This window comes from Mustela lutreola, chromosome 7 (assembly GCF_030435805.1).
Source record: "Mustela lutreola isolate mMusLut2 chromosome 7, mMusLut2.pri, whole genome shotgun sequence".
In the NCBI taxonomy this organism is placed as follows: domain Eukaryota; kingdom Metazoa; phylum Chordata; class Mammalia; order Carnivora; family Mustelidae; genus Mustela; species Mustela lutreola.
The window spans coordinates 100,173,718-100,191,266 of NC_081296.1; the positions used below are offsets into that span (position 1 = coordinate 100,173,718).

Here is a 17,549-nt window from a genome sequence, read left to right on the forward strand (position 1 = left end):
TTCAAAATCATTTATCTACCAGACACTGTCCATATAGTTTATCTAACATTTGGCTCTAAAACTTGTTGAGGCATAGTTCTCTATTCATTGGGAACCAACTACTCTCTTAAATTCTAGGACCCCTGCCTATTTAAACTCTAAGTGGCCTCCTTGGCACAGCAGGAGGCAGCATATGAATATCAAACTATCAACCCTCCTCAGGACACACACAAGAATATCCTTTAAAAGACTTTCTTCCTGATCAGGATGACAGAAGTGATTGGTCCATCCTTATTTATTTATTTATTTATAATGTGTATTTTTTCAGATTTTATTTATTTGACACAGAGAGACAGTGAGAGAGGGAACAGAAGCAGGGGAGTGGAAGAGGGAGAAGCAGGCTTCCCACAGAACAGGGAGCCCAATCCCAGGGTCCTAAGATCATGACCTGAGCCAAAGTTAGATGCTTAATGATCGAGCCACCCAGGAGCCCCAGTAGATCCTTATTTAGACCCTACCTTACTCAGTAAGGGATTTAAAGAGTTTCACATATATGAAAAATAAGCTTCCTTTCTTTCATTGGATTTTAATATTATACATAATTTGAACCAAAAAGAACCTGAGGTCAAGTGTTACCTTGAGGCCCTGAGTAGGTAAATTAATAAAAACAGCCTATAAGATACTCTTGTCTATTGTTCATGGTAACACAAAATTCAATCTTGGGAGAACTGAAAAATGTTATGGGCTCCCCAGCATTCATATACTAAAACCCTACCCCGCCTCCTTATGATGTTGTTATAAGGTGGGGCCTTTGGGAGGTAATTAGGATTAGATGGAGTCATGAAAATGGAGCCTTCATGAATGGCATTAGTGTCTTTAACAAGAGTCATGAGAGAGCTTGCTTTCCCTCTCTACTCCGCCATTTGAGGATACAATGAGAAGTGGGGAGACTATAACCCTGAAGAAGGTCTCAGCAGAACCCAACCATGCTGGACCTGGTCTTGACTTCTAACATCCAGATCTGTGAGAAATAAAGTTCTGCTACTTGTAAGTCACACAGTCTATATAGCATTGTTGTTATAGCAGCCTGAACTAACAAAAGCAGGTGAGATCCCACAAAAATATATATCATCTGTCCTTTGGCCCAGTGATTTCATTTCTAAAAGTCTATTTCCAAAATACAAAATGGCAAATGCACAAGGTTGCACAAGGCTATTTTCATTGTGACATTACTTTTAACTATAAAAGTCAGGGAAACAACCCGAATGCCCATCAGCAGGAGACTACTTAAAAAATCTGTGGTATAGCCACACAGTAAGGTATTATTCAATTACAAAAAAAAAAATTGGGAATTATCTCCACACACTGGTATGGAATAATCTCTGGAATATATTAAGCGAAAAGGGGTGTGTGTGAAAATATGGTTGTTCTTGTTTTTTTAAAGACTTACTTGAAAGAGAGTGAGTGCAAGTGGGAGAAGGGGCAGAAGGAGAGAATGAGTCCTGAAGCAGACTCCCTACTGAACTTGCTGGGGGGGGGGGGGGGTCAGAGGGAAGGGGGGATTGATCCCAGAACCCTGAGACTATGACCAGAGCAAAAACCAAGAGTGGCTACTCAACTGACTGAGCCATCCAGGCCCCCATGCTATCTTTTTTGTAAGGAAATGGAGAAAGCATTGGGGGGGGGGGCATATTTTCAATGAAACCAACATCTAATAAAAATGATCACCTATAGAGGAATACAAATGAACAGAGTGGAAGTGATGGAAATGCATACAAAATTCTGTGAATGCATCATCTCCTATAGTTCAACTTCAGGGTCGAGTACATTTTTATATAATTAGAAAATAAAATTACATAAAAAAAGATATCCCTAATTATTCAAACATTAATTAAAGTAAGATAAATTTACATTAACCAATCATGCTTTAATCAAATAAAAATACTACTTCATTTGACTCTAAGAACACTGTTTTCGTTTTTGTAAGTAAACTCCAGGCCCACATGGGACTTAAACTCATGACTCTGAGATGGAGAGTCACATGCCTGACTGAGCCAGCCAGGCAACCCTAAAAGTGGTGCTTTTAATATTTATCCTTGTGAAATATATTCTAAGGACAAAAGAGAACCACAAGGACTCTTAATTACATTCATCGGTCCTATCTATATTTTCGTTATTATTTTGAAGCTATTAAGTATGTTTAAGATAAATCAAACACGTAATTATGCTGATGTTGATAGAAACCAAGATTTTCAGGCTAAGAAAAAAACACTGAAATCCAAGAATTTAAGTAGAATCCCTTTTCCTTTAAAATAAAAAAGGAAGCGTTTCCTGACTCTACCTATTGAATAGCCTATAAGCAATAACTACTGAGTAGCACAAAGCACCACTAGCAAAACACTGGGATCTCTCAATACCACTTCCCAGCAAAAAAGTGTCGGGACCCTTGCAGTAATGGGTAATTCTAGATCTGAGGAAGCAAATGTGAAAGCCAAAACACAGCAATGTTTGAATTTGGTATCTGAACTGTGGTTACATAAGAGAATGAATATCCTTATTTTTAGGATATACTTGCTTAAGTATTAAGGGATAAAAGGATAAAAGGACATAGTGTATAGAAGCTACTTTTGAATGGTTAAAAAAAAAAAAAAAAAAGAAAAGAAAGGGTTGCCTGGGTGGCTGAGCTGGTTTAAGCAGCTACCTTTGGTTCAGGTCATGATCTTAAGGTCCTGAACTGGAGTCCTGCATTAGGTTCCCTGCGGAGTTGGGAGACTGCTTCTCCCTCTGCCTACAGCTCCTCCTGCTTGTGCTTGCTCTCTCTCTGATTAAAAAAAAAAGTAATAATATTTTAAAAGGGTTAGGGGCACCTGGGTGACTCAGTTGGTTAAGCAATTGCCTTTGGCTCATCCTGGATTCCTGAGATCAAGTCCCACATCGGGTTCCCTGCTCAGCGGGGAGTCTGCTTCTCCCTCTGATCTCTCCCCTCTCATTATCTCTCTCTCTCAAATAAATAAAATCTAAAAAAAAAAAAAAAAAAAAAAAACCAAATAAATAAAAATGAACCAGAATAGTTTTAAAAAAATAAAAATTTTAGAAAGGGTTAACCCTTAAAAAAAAATGATGAAACAAAGGTGGCAAAATGTTAAAAAAATTGGTGAACTTTGGAAAAGGTTATTTCAGAGGTCTATCATTCTTACTTCTCTGTAAGTTTGCCATTATTTTGAATCATGTCAAAATTTAACTTTTTCGAAGATTTTCTTAAGAGTATTAGAGCACAAGCAGGGGAGTGGCAGAGGGAGAGGGAGAAGCAGACTCCCCACTGCAGGTAGCCCAATGTGGGACTCGATCCCAGGACCTTAGGATCATGACCTGAACTGAAGGTTAGCTGCTTAACCAGCTGAGTCACCCAGGTGCGCCCTCAAAATAATTTTAGTAAAATTTTTAAAAAGCGAGTAAATTTTCAATGGAACTTAATGGAGGTACTCACCAGACCAAGACGAGGGCTATTAATTGAAACACACATATTGAAACAAATGCATAAAAAATCATGACTTCATGATACTTGATCACCTTTAAAAGTTTCTAGGGCATCAATTCATTACTCCAAAGATGAAGAGAAAGAACCAAACATCTTCCCCAGCTTTTCCTGTATAGCCCTTATTTCAGGGTAACCAAGTAAGTGATAAGGAAATGTTTTCCTTTATAGATTTCCAGCTAATGCAGAAAAAAAAATGGCAGTTAGAAAATCACTGCTTTGGGGCACCTGGGTCGCTCAGTTGGTTGAGTGTTTGACTCTTGGTTTCGGCTCAGGTCACAATCTCAAGGTCCTGGGATCAAACCCTGCATTGGGCTCCACACTCAGTGTGGAGTCAGCTTGAGATTCTTTCTCTCTCTCTCTAAAACAAATAGATAAATCTTTTTAAAAATCACTATTTTTCAACTCAATATAATAATGGATCCAGCAATAGTCATTAATAGCTACTAAAACCATCAAATGAGAGTTTAATAGAAATAATGCAGTGATCAGGTTGACAAGATCTAAATGCAAATCATGATTAATGCTAGCATCATTAAAAGTGGGGAACTGGACACAATGTACCCCAGATTCAATGCAATAGAAAGAATATAGGGGCATCTGGGTGGCTCAGTGGGTTAAGCCACTGCCTTCAGCTCGGGTCATGATCTCAGGGTCCTGGGATCGAGTCCCACATCAGGTTCTCTGCTCGGCGGGAAGCCTGCTTCCTCCTCTCTCTCTCTGCCTGCTTCTTTGCCTACTTGTGATCTCTCTCTGTCAAATAAATAAATACAAATCTAAAAAAAAAAAAAAAAAAAAAGAATATAGAGCATCCAATACACTTGCCAAAAAAAGAAAAAAGGAAAGAAAAAGAAAAAAAGGACCAGAGTTTAATCAAGACTCTACAGCCAACTATCAGAAAATGTGAAGAATAGGACAATAAGCTATACAATACCACAAAAACCAAGTAGCCAAATCTAGAACATGGGACAATCTACCAGACAAATGTTCTCATTTGTTCATAAGTAAGTGACATGAAAAAGGAGAGGAATGCAGTGATTGGTGGAGACTGAAATGGACTCAGAAACCTAAGAGTCAAATGCAAGGTAAAACTTCATGCAGCTCCTGCCTCAACCAACTAACAATAATGACAAAAAATTAGGACAGTCAGGGACATTTGAATATAGATTGTGTACTAAGTAATATAGAAGTATTAAAATTTTTAATGGAAAGAACCAAGATGCCCTTCAACGGACGAATGGATAAGGAAGATGTGGTCCATATACACTATGGAGTATTATGCCTCCATCAGAAAGGATGAATACCCAACTTTTGTAGCAACATGGACAGGACTGGAAGAGATTATGCTGAGTGAAATAAGTCAAGCAGAGAGAGTCAATTATCATATGGTTTCACTTATTTGTGGAGCATAACAAATATCATGGAGGACAAGGGATGTTAGGAGAAGGGAGTTGGGGTAAATTGGAAGGGGAGGTGAATCACGAGAGACTATGGACTCTGAAAAACAATCTGAGGCGTTTGAAGTGGCAGGGGGCTGGGAGGTTGGGGTACCAGGTGGTGGGTATTATAGAGGGCACGGATTGCATGGAGCACTGGATGTGGTGAAAAAATAATGAATACTGTTTTTCTGAAAATAAATAAATTGAAAAAATTTTAAAAAAAGAAAAAAAGAAGTATTAGAATCTTTAAGTGAGATTATTATCAATGTGGCTTATAGAATGAAAGTTTTAAGTGTCATTATTATTTAGAGATATAGTCTCAATTATTTACCAGTCATATTATTTTGCATGTCTGGAGCTCTCTTTAAAAATATTCCAGAAAAAAAAAGTAGGATGAATAGATGAAGGATTAGCAAAACTAATTGCTAAAAGGTTAATTTTTGAAGTTGGGTGATGGGTACACGGGTACGTTACTATTAAACATGAAGGGGAAAAAAGCCTGGAAAACATATCAAAACCTACTTGAATTATTCTGATACTATCTTATCACAGAACTGAATTTTATGCCTAGCCTTTAGACTCATTGGAATAGCTTTTTGCTTTCCACTATGAGTCTATTGTACACTCCAGTAATCACACTATTTTCCAAATTAAAGTTAAAACTTTCACCCTTGTGGTACCTGGGTGGCTCAGTGGGTTAAAGCCTCTGCCTTCGGCTCAGGTCATGATCCTGGGGTTTGGGGATTGCGCCCCGCATCGGCATTAGCATTGGGCTCTCTGCTCAGCAGGGAGCCTTCCTCCTCCTCTCTGCCTGCTCTCTGCCTACCTGTGATCTCTGTCAAATAAATAAACTCTTAAAAACAAACAAACAAACAAACAAAACTTTCACACTCATTACTGCACTGGCCCCAGACAAGAGAACCATCAACTAATTTTTGCTGAAGAATGTTTCTTTAATGAATGTCTGCACACGTGTCAGGGTTCAGCCTAACATGTTTCATTATAACCTGGTAATAAGGATGTAAAAGACTGGCTTTCCCATACCTACTTCAGTATTTGTGACCACTACCTATCTACCAAAAAGGATCTAAGAGTTGAAAATGACAAAGCTAGCTTGGGTCAGTTCATAACATTTGAAACATACAAAGGCATATTTCTCAAATTTATTTTAAACATTTCACATTAAATGAAATTTAACCATAGTCATTACAGAGCATCACCACAATAGTACACACAAAGAACTTTTAAAATAAAAGACAAAAGAATACAACCTTCAACAAGTTAAATGCCACTTTACCATGTAAACAAAAATAAAACCCTGATGCTAAAAAGATACATATTCAGAGGTAAAATACATTTACAAAACACTTAAACATTAACATAATCCACTAGATCACATTCTTTGCAAGAGAGTACAAATATTAGTACTCTACATCTACAAAATTTCAGAATCCTGTTAAAATCAAAACCATCTCTGGTTTATGATACAGCACAATTCATAAGGCAAAAATAGAGGCATTATCATCCAGTTCTTTAATTTCACTTTTGTATTTTAAGGCAAACTTGGAACTTTTTGCTTAGTATTTTAAAATAAACGGGACTTACACAAGATAACTTGACAAAATTAACAATAAATTATCTCTAGTTAAATATGCATAATATAAAAGACATATGGAAAACAATTTTTCTCTCTACAGAGATGTAAACTGGATTTTTATTGACTCTATATTCACACCAATAAGAAAACTTGTAAACCTATAGTATTTAAAACTTACTATATTTTGCACTCTTTTCCAATGTGTATCAACACTGAATCAATATACTGTAAGTGAAAATCCAATATATATCCAGCCACAGAATAAATGTATTTAATTAAATCATGTCTAATTAAAGTGCTGTTTTACAAAGAAAAAAAAAAAGGTTAAGAAGTAGAACTGGATGTTAACTTGACATATGACATCTTATAATTTCTTAGCTTTCAGACTACAGAGGTTATAGAGGTTATCACAAGTTTATTGAACTTTTAAGCAGTATATTTATTGTAGAATCTGATTTTCCTGAAAATGAGCACTTAGGTGACAATACCAGAAATCCAACACCAAAACTGAAAACAAAGCATTATATGTACATATATTTCCTTCAATGTTAGCCAGAGTCTTGATAACATAGTATGTAATTTTTTAAAGTTTCTATAATTTTATTTTTCTAATAGAAAATATATTAATCAATTCCAGGAAGTTTGGAGTTCTAGAAATACTTTTACCATGATTCTTTTTAATGTCAGTAAAACCTAATTGGACACTAAAGGACACAAATGTCTACACATAAATTAGGTCTCTAATCACTTTTGATGATTTTGGCTACAAGGAATTAATTAAAACTTTACCATAATAGTTATTTGGGTACAGAGCTCCCTCACCATACTTTACTCTTTGAATGAAAAGATTTGTATCTTATTTGTATTTCTAGCCCTGACAGGATCTGGCACAATATCGTGTATACAAAGTAGACCCTCCAAAATTTGTCAAGCTCTCAAAATAATTTTTGAAAACCTAGTGCCATTTTCCTGTCATTAAATACCACTTCCTATAGTTTAATATTCATTCATATTTGAAACAATGTTAGCAATAACCTATGGAACTTACATAAACATCCTTTGGGCTACATTAAAAATCACCTAACTTCTGTTACTATATTTAACAAACTTTAAATAGCCAAACATTCCTACCAGATTAAGTCTTCATAATTACGGAAGGCAAGTATCTTCCAAGTGATGAGATTAATTTCTATTTCCACTGTCACCTTTTTTCCAATATATTTCTGGACAATCTTAAATAGGTTTCTTCCCTTTGCCTGAGTATATAAATTATTTCTAGTATCTTTAATGGTGGGAATTTATAATAAAATATTTTGATGTTTTTTAACTTAAGAAACATGTGACTTTAAATACATAATTTGTCAGAAAATATTCATGATGAAACTTCTCACAAATCTGTATGAGAAGGTCTATTGTAAAGTTATCAGTTGTCAGGTTACAATACCTCTGGCTATTATGAATAGTACCGTAGGTTTAGTAAACCCAAAGTTAGTATTTCTAAAGTTTGGGGTTTCATTTCTTTTTATAGGTTTTTGTAATTTATTCGCTGGTATATGGTTCCTACTATTGCCCAAGATGTTTCACATTTAGTCTTTAGCAGGATAAAGTTTAGATTTTTCCAAAACAATGATCAATGTAGGCCTTTGGTCTAATTCACCAAGTGATTATATGTTTTATAACAATTTGATAGTGGGGATAATGATAAATGAGTAAAACATTGTTAAGATGTATAGTATAGATCTGTTTACAATTAAAATAGGTTTTTACAGTCTTTCCAATTCCTTTATCTTTGGGGGAGAGAAGATTAAAAATAGTATTAATGCATTTAACAATTTGACATAAATGAAAAAAAACTGAGTTGAAGACTTAAAATTAAGTATGTAACGAAATCTCTTTTAAATTGCTTTCCTTTAAACTAATAAGAACAGATACTACACTTGATCTTAGCCAAAAGGCCAAGAAGTAATTAAATTGCTTTTCTTTAAATAAAGTCTAGGCCAATCACAATAGTGCACCTTGTTTCTATTCAATAGGTTTATTCAAATCAATTAAAAAGTTATTGCTATATATCATTATGTCATTCAAACAAGCAACATAGAAAATACTCAGCCTGTCAATGTTATTAGTAGCTCCTGTTGAGTTCTTATTAGGAAGAGACTAAAAATCACTTGCAAGGTTTTATAATCTGTGCAAATATTCATAAAGCATACTACTTACATGATTAAAGATGACTTTACATAGTTTTGTACTATATTTTAAATCTACACTGGCAGTTAATGGAAGAACAAGAAAAACTGCAAATTGCCAGGCTATACATAGTAACATAGATGCTAAATGAACAAACCTATGTTTTATAATTACAAATGGCTTCTTAACAACAGCTTGGAATATTATGGCACTTAAGAATGCAGTATAAATTTTTTCTTAGGAAACAAATATACACTGGTTTTGCGGAGTCTATAGAGATAATAAGCAGGTTTAAAAAAAAAAACAAAGAAAAGAAAATTAAACAACTACAGTACCAAAAATTATAAGTATCGATATCCTAATAAAATGCAAAGTAATATATTCAAGACTAACAGATATTTTCTAAAACATGCTAAAACAAAATGAGCTGACCACTTATTTTAAATAAGCTGTCACTGGCTATAGCAAACAGTCTTGCTTTAGTCAAAGTAGAACCAAATTTAGAACGATTACTCAAGTAAACATTGAGTTCCAGTTTTCCTCAGTAACTTTAAAATATCCAATTACCTAAGAAGTGTACAAAGTAATGCATAACTGCCTAGTGCTTTATATTTAATGCATATATTTGTCTTTAAAAAGGACATATATCTAGCACTAGAAGAAGATAAAAAAATGCATCTTTTTTTAAATCACTACTCAGGAACCATGAAAAGTATAACATGGGCCATTTAGAGGATTTTTGGATGTTAACATTAGCATAATCACTAACATTTTTAATAAGCACAAACCATGCCAGTAAAAATGAAAAAAATACTATTAAAACATGTCATGCATATCTCATACTGAACATCCAAAAAAACATTATTATAGCCTTTTACAGATCCTACAGTTAGCACCATTTTTATATCTGAACACTGTGAAAAAGCAACTAAGGGTCTTAAAAAACTAAAATTATTATAAGGATATGTAGAAAAAATCAGTACTGCTAAGGGTGGTACTAAACATTTGTCAAATATTTACATCAACACTGGGAAGCCACTGTACTATGAAAAAAATAAAACTGAAACTGATATGCTTAACTTTCTATCCATGCTTAGCATAGCACAGGTTAGTAACTAAATTCATCCAGCATTAACCTGCCCTATAAAAAAGGCATAAACAGGAAATATCTGGCTTCTTAATATAAGCCTCCAAAAAATGATGATAGTAAAAGCATTTGTTTTGCAAACTTATTACATCTCCAGCCCTAAAGCCATTTCATAGGAAGAATATCCTGGTGACTCACTATGGTATATAATTTACAATCCTTAAAAGTACCCCCCTCAAAAAAGCAGCCCTTTATTTGTTTAAAATGTGAAGCATATGAATTTATATCCAACAGACAGTATCAGCATTTTGTCTAGTCTTTCAATACACTCCCACATCTAAGCATCTCTCATCCTAGTAAATCATGGTGCATATATCAAGAAAGAAGGAGAGCTAATTTTTTTTTAAAGCAGCAAGATTTTCTCCACATGTACACTAATGAACATAAAACTACTCTATGCCAGTATTAGGGGGAAAAGTGCACAATTAAATTGGCAAGATCTTTCCTTTTTTTTTTTTTTTGATTATTGATTCACTGTATAATCAAGAGCAACCAAAGCTACTTGTCAATTCAAAGTACCCAACAGAACTTTGAGTCTTCATGCCATTTCAAGTTAAAGAGAAAGATATGTAGCTTTCGGATTTCAGAAAATGCGACATCCTTTCATGCGGCACAAGGTTCATCACAACATGATTCCCACCAGTGCACACTTGTCAAAGTGCTGTTAATCCGAAGTTGCAGCGACAGTATATCATGCCAGCTGAATCCAGCCACGTATCTGAGATAGGGTCATATTTCTGCACGGTATTCAGATAGGAAGACCCTGAGTGACCACCAACTACATAAAGGTAGTTATCAACTACTGCAGCACCAACCCCTAGGAAAAGTGGGTAAAAATAGGAAAAAACATGTTAACCATGAAGTTGACTTCTCCCTAAAAATAAATTTGTATTTTAATGTTTTCTCAAAATACATTTCAATAATCTACTGTTAATTATACAAGCAACATCGCCATACATACTTACTGGGAGAAAAAAATCCCCTAACATGAAAGCAAGAGTTGAAGTCTTCCTTCATCTCTCCTTCCCAATCCTACTCTCTCCTCTACCACAGAAAAATACAAAGAATGTAGTATATGTCTTTCCATATGCTTACTTTTGTTTATACTTACATATTTTCAACAAATCATTCATCTTTATCAGGTTTTTAAGTATGTTGAAAATATCTGAAACATATCTTGAACCATACAACTTATGCTTTTAAAAATTGTACCGTAAATACTGTTATACACACTACCCAAGAGAACAAGACTACCCAATGTTTTTTTCACATTCTTGTTATTTTACAACTTTCCCTCTTATGCAAGAAATATCCTTAAAGCATTTCCATCAACTTAAAACCTTCCCCTTAAAATAATGTGCTAGAAGTTTGGGTTCAAAGATAATTTCTATTCTTCAAAGATTTTTTTTTTCCCTCTGGGAACCCTGAAATCCAACCTTTCCTATATCTCCAAACACCCTCCAAATGTGAGAGTATTTGAAAGGTAAACTACAGACTAATGTACAAAAAAAAAAAAAAAAAATCCAAATTCTGTGTGAGTGTGTAACATATAAAAAGATGACATTTGCTATGTGGACAGAAGAGTTTCTGTAAGATACATTCTATTCCCACCATTTCTAGAAATGTGTTCTCCCAACTTTAAGTAGATGATAATATGCACACTGGCATATTAAAATCACAGTATAGAAATCTGTGTAGTTTTGTCAAATCAGCTGTCTCTCAAGTGTAGCACAATAAAGTTTTTTGTTTTGTTTTGCTGGACAAGTAATACTCTTACTATTATATTCCAAGGTACTACTATTCCAAGAATATCACTATAAGAAATATCATCCTCTATGTTTAGATATTATTTAGTTATTATTACCTGTTCTGGGTTCTTTCATTGGTCTACATACAGTCCACTGATTCTGATGAGGGTCATATCTTTCAATGCTTGACAAATGTGAGACACCATTATGTCCACCCACCACAAAAATAAAGCCTAGCATGACACCCACACCAAAGTGAATCCTTTTATCTGCCATAGATGCAACCATCTCCCAGGAGTCCTTACTTGGGTCATAACGCTCCACACTGCAAATATTCACAAAAGAAAGAATTAATTTGCATATTTTTTGTGCCATTTCTTCCTACCAAAGCAAAACTAAAACCTACCATAGTTTTAGAAGTTCCAACAGACAGATATAAAACAAGAGTAGTTTGTTCCAGATGTTTACATTTTGCTGATAAAACCGCAGTGATAAAAGCTTACCTTGTAAATATGCTATTCCATTATATCATACAAGCAGCAGGGTATATTAAGGGCATAAAACTTCTGAAATCAGGAAACCTGGGTTCAAGTACTAATGCTGTATACTTCGAGTTGAATGAACCCTAGCCCTAACACTATGGGTATGTGTAATCCTAGATACGCCCCTTCTGCTCACCTGAAAAAATGGGGATAACTTAACCTCAAAGGATTCATATAAGAATGAAGTCAAATGAGTATGCATGTTCTGAAAGAACTCTGAAAATCACAAATTAAATATAAATGTTTTCCAAGGACAGTAAGGATCTTCTACATAGCTAAGGAAAAGGGAAGATTAAAAAAAGGAAAGGAAAGGAAATTTTTTATCTTACAGAAGTTGTGGTGGTTTACTGTAAAGCAAACACTGCAGATTACATAACACAAACTGGCCAATCATAATAATCTCAGAGTGATGTAGGAGAATTCAGGGGTTTAAGTCAAGTCTGCATTCCAGAGAACACCTGGCATTTCCAAGCTGCATTATGGATATCCAAAGCAGATGAGAATTTCCAAAAAAGCTTCCCTAGAAAATCCCAGAGGGCCTTTATAGCTCTATTTTGACATGAGTGGGTACAAAGGCAGGCTTGCTGAGCTTGTTCTGGTCCTAAACTAACTTCTCAAGAAAGCCTGAAGCAGTTGAGAGTCAGTAGCATAATTCTGGAGTACAAAGCAGAGACTAGACTGTAAACTAGACTAGAATATAGACAAAACTATAAATATTTCTGAAAGAACACTGGGATAAAAGCCATTAGAACTGAATTACTGGACCAGAAGAGTTGATAAACTTTAGTAAGAACTTAAACTCCAAGAGCACTATCTCCCAAAAGAAATACTCAATTTTTATCTTAAAAATTTCCGCCAGCACATTTTCAAAGAATAAAAATGCATGGCTCTGCCCCAAATACTTTTCCTTCAACTGAGGGAGCAATAAAAAGGAGGAATACTTTAGCTTATAGAGAAATAAAAATTTATAGATGAAATGCTATTGTGCTCTTGCCTTCTCACTTAACAAATCACAATATACTCTTCCATTAAATGTTCACAATCAATAAAAGACACATCACTTTAGTCACTATTAGAGAAAATCTTTGGAACAGCAATTTTCAACAAAGGCTCAGAATTATTAATTTTCCATATAAGCAAGTCACTTTATGCTTTCATTTTTCTCATATATTTTTCTCCTTTATTCAGAAATGCTACAAAATGCAGAAACCTCAAATTCAGACTCCAGCAGAACTCAGGTACACAATGATACACGCATGATTATAGAATAAGAATCCAAAAAGGAATATTTAAATAAGGCTTTATGTTTATGATGCATAATATATAAGCATATAGGAATTACATTTTCACTTCTTATTCTGCTAAGCAATGCAGTAACAGACCATTTATAAACACACATACACCCGTATTTATATAAATTCGTCACCCAAAATCTAAAGTTGTCTAACTTCATTTTATAATCAGATCTCTGAATTTTAAAATCTAATCCAATTATATTAAATGAATGAATTTAAAATTTTGTTAAGAGGAATCTTTTTTAGCTTTGTATTAAATCCTCATATAAAACAACTGTAACTACACTCATAGAGCAGATTAAATTTCAAATGCCTAACAATATTACTTTAAAAACTAAGAAGGGAAGTTCATTCACACATACCAGTTGTGTAAGAATTATTGTTAATGAGACTTTAAAAATCTACAAGCATATACAACTTCATTAAGTTAAATACCTGTTCATGTGGGCAGGACCATACCCACCAATGGCATATATCATTCCATCCAACACGGCTGCAGCAAAACAGCTTCTTGTTGTAGTCATTGGTGCCACAGGTTGCCATTTTCTTATTTTAGGAATATATTTCTCTACAGATTGTAAATAAGATTGTCCATCATAACCACCTAAAGCATAAAGTTCTCCTGCAAGTACTACTACTCCAAGGGTACTTCGGCTTTCATTCATTCTCTCAAGAGAAGTCCAGGTATTTGTATCAGGATTCCAGCATTCTACTGAATTTTCATGTTTTCTGATAGTGATGCCAGGACGCACGTTAGTTTCAATACCACCTATAACATACACTTTTTGGTCTAAAACACATATTCCAAATTCATAGCGAGGAATGTTTAGGGGTGCCAAACCAATCCAAGAGTCATTCTGAGGAAAGTACATCTCCACACTGAAGAATAAGCAGAAAAAATTAAATTTTAAAAATCAAAATGGCCCCAAACAAAAATGTTTAATCTCCTTAGTAATCAGCGACATGCCAATTAAAACCACAACAAGCCATAACATACTTTCTAGACTGGCAAAAATTTAAAGTCAGATGGTAACAGCTGTTGGCAAGAATGTGAGCAAGAAATGCATACTCTGTTGGTGGGAGCATGAACTGGTACAAACTATGCTGGAAAACAATTTTACATTATCTGTTAAAACTGAAGGTACACAAATGTTCTGATTCGGCAATTTCGTTCATGTGTATCTACACTACTGAATGCCCGTTATAGTCAGTTTTGCACCAGGACATACATACAGAAATGTTTATAGCAGCACAGCACAATCATCCATCAAAAGGAGAATGGATAATTCTGTCTGCCTGTGCTCGCTCTCTCCCCTTCTCTCTGATAAATAAATAAAAAAATCTTTAAAAAAAAAAAAAAAAATTATCCACATTAAAAAAAAAAAAAAAAAAAAAAAAAAAAAAAAAAAGGAGAATGGATAAATAAGATGTGGTATATCACCCTAAACTGAGCAATTCCATTCCTAGATATGTATCCAAAAGAAATGCACACATTTATGCATGATGGTCACAGCAGCGTTATTTATAACAGTCAAAAACTGGAAAGAGTTCAAAGGTTCATCAACTATAAAACAAATAAATAAAATGTGGCATATCAGAGAATTCAGCAATGAAAATAAATACAGCTAAATGTAACAGGAATGAATCTTTTTCCTTTAACAGAAATGAAATCTTACACCTATAATGCCAAGGGAAAGAAGCCAAAATCAAAAGAATACATTCTGTATAGTTTATTTATACCAAGTCCAAAGACATTTCTAATCTCTAGATTAGAAATGAGGATATTGGTTACGTTTGGGGAGGACAGAGAGGAAACTCCAGAGTGGTTTCTGGGTGTTGGTCATGTACTATTTCTTGAACTGGTTTGTTAATATTCACTTTGTGATAATTCACTGACCTGTACACTTGGGATTTGTGCATTCTTCTGTATGTGTGTAACACTTTAATTCTTATAATTAACATATTCATTGTAAAAAGAAAGTATTATATTATACCCATATACTATAATACCATATACCAATTTAACAAACTATTGCTTCATGTAATCTCACAAATGGAATTCACAAACATATTTATTGTTCAGTAAGAAAACACAACCCTGAAGAATATATGTAGCATTATTGTATTTGTATAAAAATATGTAAAACCTAATGCTATATTGGGGCACATAAATATGTGGCAAAATTACAATGAAAAGCAAAGAAATAATATGCAGAAAATTCAGAATAGTGGTCACTTTTAGGAGAGAAAAGGAGATGCATCAAGGAAGGATACAAGGGAATTTAAAGGTATTGTTTATTTTTTATGCTGGTTGATAAGTACTTGGATTTTTTCTTTATACCTTGCATGCAAACTATATATGGTCTCTTGAAAGTATTCATACTTCATTTCAATGTCTCCAAACTCAGTAACATAAAATATATATTCAAACTCAATAACATAAAATATATATTCTCTATCCAGTATGATTAAAGAACATTCATTCATTAATTACTGAGTACCTATAAACAGTTTTGTTATACTGCTTGTTTTAAAATGTGAATTTGTTCTGATGAAAATGATACATCAGGGAATTATCTGACCTTCATGAAAGCAGTTTGAGTGAGGTGGTGGGGACAAATCTTGACTGGAGTGATTCAAGAAAGAATAGGAGATGAGGGAAAACAGCGGATATCAAATGTTCCAAGGACTTTACTATAAGGATTAAAACAGATATGAGACAGATGTAAGGATAAGCATAGAAAGACCACGGCCTCCAGGGAAGATTGATTTAATCTGGGAGCCTAAACCAGAACATGTTTGCATGCTAATGGCAAGGATGTAGTACAGTGGGGGAAGGTGATGTAAGAAGAGATATGCGATAAATTCAAGAGCAGAGCCCTTGTGCAGAGGAGAGGAAATGGAAGCAGTAAGTAGAGAAATGGAGGAACAGGTCTCAGAAACAAATAACCTGGTGGATTTGGAGATCAGAAGACAAGACAGTACTCTTCTGATTGCTTCTATCTTTTGAGAGAGTAAGAGATAGTCAGCTGAGAGCTGAAAGCTGAGGGTTGGATGGGGTTGGATGTCCTTATGGAGAGAAAAGGTATAAAACAGTCCTCCAAGGAAGTGGAGAGTAAATTACTTAGGGAAATGAAAGGGGTTGTTGGCAGTGGTAGGTGTCTTAAATGAGATCACTTAAGATGGGTATGTGCGTTTCTCTAGCCACATATTGCTGCTCGGGTGCAGCCATGGCGTAAGAGGAGAACTGATTCTAACTAGAAGAGTATGACTGAAGAAGGGTAAGGGAGTCATGAGTATATTAAAGGAATGAAAACAATGATGTTCCTAGAATCTAAGCTGAGTAAGGAGTGAAAGTGAGGACATGTAGTGATCAGTGAGCAGTTAAGTTTTCTGAATATAGGGCCAAAGAATTACAAGTTTTGAAGGCAACAAAGAATGACTGCAGATGTACTGAAATAAATAAGCTCATAAGAAAGGACATGGTAGTCAGAGAATGGAATGTATGTAACCAAGATTTCTGAAGTTTGAAGTCACTGGTAATGGCAAAATTGAAGTATAATCATGAGAATAGTGCCTGAGGTAAGGCAAAAAAGACTGTTAGAAGTGAGATCAAGAAGAGAGGCAAAGTTGTTGTATAACTGTGGATGGGGATGTTGAAATCAGTAAGAATGACTATACAGAATGATGAGAAAGACAGTAAGCCAGTTATAAAAATCTTCAGTGAATAAAGTTACTAAAGGGGTTGCAGATGCTGGCAACATGAAGGTATCAAATGATGCAGCCTAATGGCAAATGCTTGGAATGAATTGAGATTTTGTAGAAGGGGGAGATAAAAAAAAATCTAGGAAGTAGATATGAGGAACAAAGAAAACACTTAACCAACCTTTAGGACCTGTGATACATGAGGTATGGGGAAACAAAACAAAACAAAACAGGTTTGAGAGGGCTTTGGCAAAAAACAGTATCTTTAAACATCAGTCATATTTCATTAGACCAACTAATTAAAAATAAAGGGGATATTTTTAATGATTAAATATAAATTCAAAAAGATATGGCAGACAGATTTGAGGAGTCAAA

At 34.5% G+C, this 17,549-nt stretch overlaps 1 protein-coding gene and 1 pseudogene across 3 annotated transcripts in view; both read right to left on the reverse strand.

The window, feature by feature from the left end:
- Positions 1-6,102: 6,102 nt before the first annotated feature.
- KLHL28 (kelch like family member 28) overlaps positions 6,103-17,549 on the reverse strand; it is a 41,462-nt gene continuing 30,015 nt past the window's right edge. For all 3 annotated transcript variants that reach the window (XM_059182000.1, XM_059182001.1, XM_059181999.1), the window contains exons 3-5: positions 13,905-14,348; positions 11,749-11,957; positions 6,103-10,701 (exon numbers count right to left, since the gene is read on the reverse strand). In XM_059182000.1, coding sequence (XP_059037983.1) covers positions 10,538-10,701; positions 11,749-11,957; positions 13,905-14,348 — 817 coding nt within the window. In that variant the 3' untranslated portion in view covers positions 6,103-10,537. The remainder of the gene's footprint in view (positions 10,702-11,748; positions 11,958-13,904; positions 14,349-17,549) is intronic.
- On the reverse strand, positions 8,403-8,517 carry LOC131837313 (U2 spliceosomal RNA; annotated as a pseudogene).